Genomic DNA, 5,123 nt, shown 5'->3' with positions numbered 1-5,123 from the left:
CCTGAGGGAACTGTATGATGGACGGTGCAGCTGTTCCTACAGTAATACACAGCGTTTGACCTTTTCTGACCTCGACAACAACAGAGAGAACACACCCAATTCACCTGGAACCGTTGTTTTATGAAATTAGCCAAGAAAAAAAAAACAAACGCTGTCACAAACAGAGGTGGGTTTTGATGAAGTGACTTCCTGTTTCCTCTCTTTCCTCTGCAGCTGAATCCTCTGGCCAGTCCGGCGGCGGTGGCAGCCGCGGCCGCCATGGGTTCGATCGCTGGGTCTCAGGTGTTTGGGAACGCTCTGTCAAACCTGCAAGGAGCCACTGGGCAGCTGGTCACCAACGCACAAGGACAGGTGAGTCCTTCACACCCGAACCTTTGATCCTGAGTGTTAGGGAGTTGACCATGGGTTTGTCAAATATCAACATTTGAGGTTGTTGAACTGCACGGTATGTTTCAGATTTATTCAATTGAAAATGTAAATGTGAAATTATGAATCTTCCCCACGTACCACTAGAGAGCGCTCATGTACCACTGGTGATACGCGTACCACAGTTTGAGAACCACTGATCTAAACTAACGTCATGTCAAATCCATTTATCCTGACTTACACCTGGGTTTTATTGTCAAACGAATGCAGATCTAAAAAATTATAAAATATAAAATATTAAAAATCTAAATAATTCTGCCAGTACTGCAGCTACGTCACTGTCTTCAGTATAAAACTTTTTTTTTTTTTTTTTACTCCAAAGTAAAACGGCACAAGTGCCGGATTTGAAGAAGGAAGAAAAGTTTAAAAATTCGTTGATTCAAATTTCAGTTCAACCAGAGCTGAAACTCCTTAAACAAGTCAAACTCTCTCAAGTCTAAGACCGGTTTAAACCTGTTTGAATGAGACTCCACACTAACTAATTGAATATAGACCCGGGGAGGAAGGCTGGCTGTGATGAATGTTCTGATAAATGTGTTCCTGCGACATTTATCTTCTGTGATGTTGCTGCTCCAAATTAAAACATTTGTATAGTATTCCTGATCTTTCCTCATGGATTTCCACTGCGGGCCTGACCTCCAGCTCTGCGTCTGCGGTCCCGGCCGCCACCTCCGTACCGTATATTACACTTTCTTTTTTTTTTTGGGGGGGGGAATAAGCAAAGCTCCTTCTTGCTGTTATCTGACAGAGTCTAAACCGCTGACCTTGTCATATTCACGGGGTGGCTGCAGGATTGTTCCATCAGTAGCCAAAGGTTTGAACGATGACGCTTGTCGTCGTGAGGCTCGATCTAATGAATCATCTTATCGCAGGTGCACACAGCACATATTAAAGGAAGATTGTATGGACACTACGCCCTTTTATGCCCTCTGTGTTATTTACTTCAACCCCCCCGTGTTCGTCTTCACTCGCCCAGGCTGCAGGCAGCGAGGTGAACTGCACCGGGTTTTTTTTTTTTTTATCCTCCCCTTTAAAAACCAGACTGGGAGTTGGTGCGGCCGGAGTTCCACCGCAGCACCAGGTCTTATCGCTTACACTGAAAGTGTTTTACCGCGGGTGAACACTTGATGTTAAATGTCACTAATGAGACGGCGTGGACTTCCCCCGAGTGCCGCGGCGCCTGCAGCAGCGCTGGGGACAGATCGCCGTGGATACGGACTTGACGGGAAGCTCTGTGCTTTTGTAGTGTCTCGGCGGCTGACGCCGGCTGACATAATCAGGTCACAGACGCGGTCAGAGCCCTGGGCTACAGCCTTTGCTCCCCGCCTCATTATTCCGCAGCATTATTCAGACGCAGGGCTGGGAGACGTGCCCTCCGTCCTATCAGAGGGTCCCGCCCCTCCTTATTCCTGACACACACACACAAAAAAAGAAAAAAAGATAACACAGGCTACTAGAGGCACTAAACAAGGCCGGGGGTCCAGCAAACAAGCTCTGGAAACTTTTCAGACAAAGGAGAAATCTGCAGAAATATGGAGCAGACGCAGCTTTTATCTGGGCTGCCATTATAGTTAATTGTGAGCTGCTTTCATCCATTCAGGCCAGTGTTCAGTTAGAATTTGTCAAACCATCTTTATAATCACTCTGCTCTCCGAGCAAAAGGTTATCCGTCCTTAAATAAAAAAAGAACAGAAAAAGAGAAAATGTCTTTTGACCTCCATCTTTGCTCTGAAATGACCTTTTTTATTAGAACGAGACGCAGCTTTGATGGACGTTTGCAGCTCAATGTGTTTTTAAACCTTAATTATTTTGGCCCCAGATTTCTCTCTTTTTTTTTTTTTTTTCTCTAATCTCCACGGAGAATCAATGAGTCTTTTTTATCCTGCCCGTCTCCACTACAGTGACTGTCGATAAAAAAGCCTGAATGTTTTTTTCCTCCCGTCCACTCTCGCTTTTTTCCATAAATGCATTTATTTTTGTTGTTTATTTCCATTCAGAGAAATTATTCTAATTATTTTTTTTCCCTGCAGTCTTTTCTTTAAGTTCAACCAACGCTGTGTCTGTCTGCTATAAATGTTCAGTTGTTGATTTATCACAATTAATCACAATTAATTTTGAATAATTCACACTTACTTAGTGATTTATTTCATTGAAAACAATATTTAAAATTATTAAAAATTAAAATAAAATATTCAGTTTCTCTTTTATTTATATAATTGAATAATAATTATATTATTTTATATTAATTTCCATTGGTGCTGCCATCACTTTGACCAAACTTCACTCAGAATCGTCAACTTCTAGTGCCGTTCAAATGCAGTTTCCTCAAATGGAGGTCAGTCGTTTGACTCCTCCCGTCTCTGTCGGTCCATCCCCGTCATTTCCCACCGTTTCTCTTGACCCTCATTCCCACTGAGACGTTCCTGGTCTTGTGGTACAGAGATCCCCACGGCCGACTCTGAGAACAAGTGAACCTCGGTGTAAACAGCTGTAAATCTGCTGACATCGATTATTGTCCGTTATCAATTAAACTGTTGACGCCCTTTAACCTGCCTCGCCGCTGCCCCTACAGACGAAGTGTGTTCCCTTCGTCGTAAATAAAACGGCAGCATCGATCATTGAACTGGTTGTTGCTACAAATTTGATTTAAAAAAAAAGAAACAGCAGGTGATTTTAATCAGACTTTAGTGTCTGTGCTGCGCTCGCTCCGTTCTGCTCCATCACGTGTTCATCAGTGTGTGAGCTCTGAACACGACACGAGTCACGACTTCCCAAACACATTTCCCACTTTTTTCAATTCACTGCACGAAGAGCGGGAAAAATAGGGGCCAGAAATGGCAGCGATATTGTCTGGACACCATGGCTAAAGACCCAGATTGGTCCGACTGAGAGGTGGAATCACAGAGATGAGTTTCTTCCTCCTGGAAAAAAGTTCCACCTGACGCATGTAACTGGTTAAATTACGCGCTTTAACAAAGGTGAAAAACGAGGAACAACGTTATTAACATAGTTGATTAGTCTTCATCAGATCAGCCATGCTTTATATTATTGAGAAAAAAAAAAATCAAAAATTTTTTTTTTTAATTCAGGAATGCTTAGTACTCCATTAAGCATTCTTGAATTTTTTAAAAATAATTTTGATTTTTTTTTTCTGTTTTTTTTAAAAGGTTTCCAAAATGGGGGGCGCCCCTCCCCAGATGGTCCAGAGCTGTTCATTGTTGAATTTTTATTTAAAAATGTCTTCAGGAACTGAACCCTCCGCCCTCCCCCCCCAGAGGGAGACTTCAGCGAGTGTGACGTGAAAACATCTGGGAGGCGGTCAGCTGGAGCGGCGCCGCTCGACGAGCGCTGAGCTGTCAGTCGCCTGCTCTTCTATTATGCTTATAGAACAACCACTTAGTCCAATGATGATGAATAATTGAGCGGAACAAGCTCCCCGCGTCTGTGCCATGCAAAGCGGGATCAGTCGGGACCCGGGAGACACCAGGGAGACGTCAGGCGGGGGCAATAAAATATGCTAAGTGGCAGCAGAGAGCATTACGGGGGAATTTGTAGAGCCGTCTCGGAGAGAGAGATAAATTATCTCTGCTGTGATGTGAAGTAACATAAGCAAATGAGCCGTGGAGAGGATGAATTACAGACGCTCGCCGCACCTTTCTCTCACTGATCCTTCACTATTATGTCAGCAGAGACGGGGGGGGGGGAGGGGAGGGTTAACCATGCACTGAGAGACATTAGTGCTGAAGACGGAGACCGCAGAGGAGGGAAAAGCCAAGTTAAAGGACGGTTCTGGACAAATTCTACCTCATGGATTTGTAGTCGGGTTGGACCTCAGGTCCTGCATGTGTTAGCCAACTTTGCTAACCTTTGCTAAAACAGAACCAAATGAGAAACGCAATTGGAAAGTTGTTTTTTTTTCTCTCTTTACGCTAGATATTCACAAAATATTATTGCTAAACTAATGCAACATTAGTTTGAACATTAGCCACTTCCTAACCAGAACCAATAAGATGGTTGAACCTGCTTTCTAACATATTCAGGTCTTATTCAGAGCATTGTGAAGTTCACATACAGTAGGTCAAAATCATGGCCTGCGGGTCAAACGTGGCCCACCGCCTTATTTTATGTGGCCCAGTTGTCTTAAAATAAATAAAAGAGTCTGAAACTATGACGAGGTTTTAAAATTTTCGGCTGAGTTTTACACAGTTTTACTGGAGGTATTTCCTTTTTTTTACATAATAACTGCGTTGTAGTTGTAATGATATTTTGAGGTTTGGGTTTTTTTTTCAGAGGATTTCAATAACGCGGTCTGACCATCTGATCTGCTGGTCTGTAATGGTACGGAGCTGGACGTCTCCATCTGTGTGGGTTCTTATTTCCTGCTCTTCATTCATGATGACAGACCACACCCACCCACCTCCCTCAGCCCCCCCGACCCCCCCCGCACCTCCCTCATCAGAACCGTATGCTAAAACAGAAAGTTCTACGGCTTTTGTACTATTGTAATAATATACAAAACAAAAACAACAACAACAACGACAGCGACGACTTGAACACAGTTACTCCTCGTTGGCAGCGTGGGTCATATGAGAGAATCTGAAATGATAGGAGTTCTCTGGAGTAACGAGGCCCGCTGTCGCCACCGCTGTCGCCACCGCTGCTTCTGCTGGAGCGCCATCAGCAGGGGGGCTGGAGTC

At 43.9% G+C, this 5,123-nt stretch overlaps 1 protein-coding gene across 2 annotated transcripts in view; it reads left to right on the top strand.

Moving 5' to 3' along the window:
• pou6f2 (POU class 6 homeobox 2) overlaps positions 1 to 5,123 on the top strand; it is a 98,767-nt gene that overhangs the window by 79,755 nt on the left and 13,889 nt on the right. For both annotated transcript variants that reach the window (XM_017031709.2, XM_025054461.1), the window contains one exon: positions 214 to 351. In XM_017031709.2, the coding sequence (XP_016887198.1) occupies positions 214 to 351 (138 nt within the window). The remainder of the gene's footprint in view (positions 1 to 213; positions 352 to 5,123) is intronic.

This window comes from Cynoglossus semilaevis, chromosome 3 (assembly GCF_000523025.1).
Source record: "Cynoglossus semilaevis isolate Cse_v1.0 chromosome 3, Cse_v1.0, whole genome shotgun sequence".
NCBI lineage: Eukaryota > Metazoa > Chordata > Actinopteri > Pleuronectiformes > Cynoglossidae > Cynoglossus > Cynoglossus semilaevis.
This window is presented reverse-complemented; position numbering and strand designations above follow the sequence as displayed.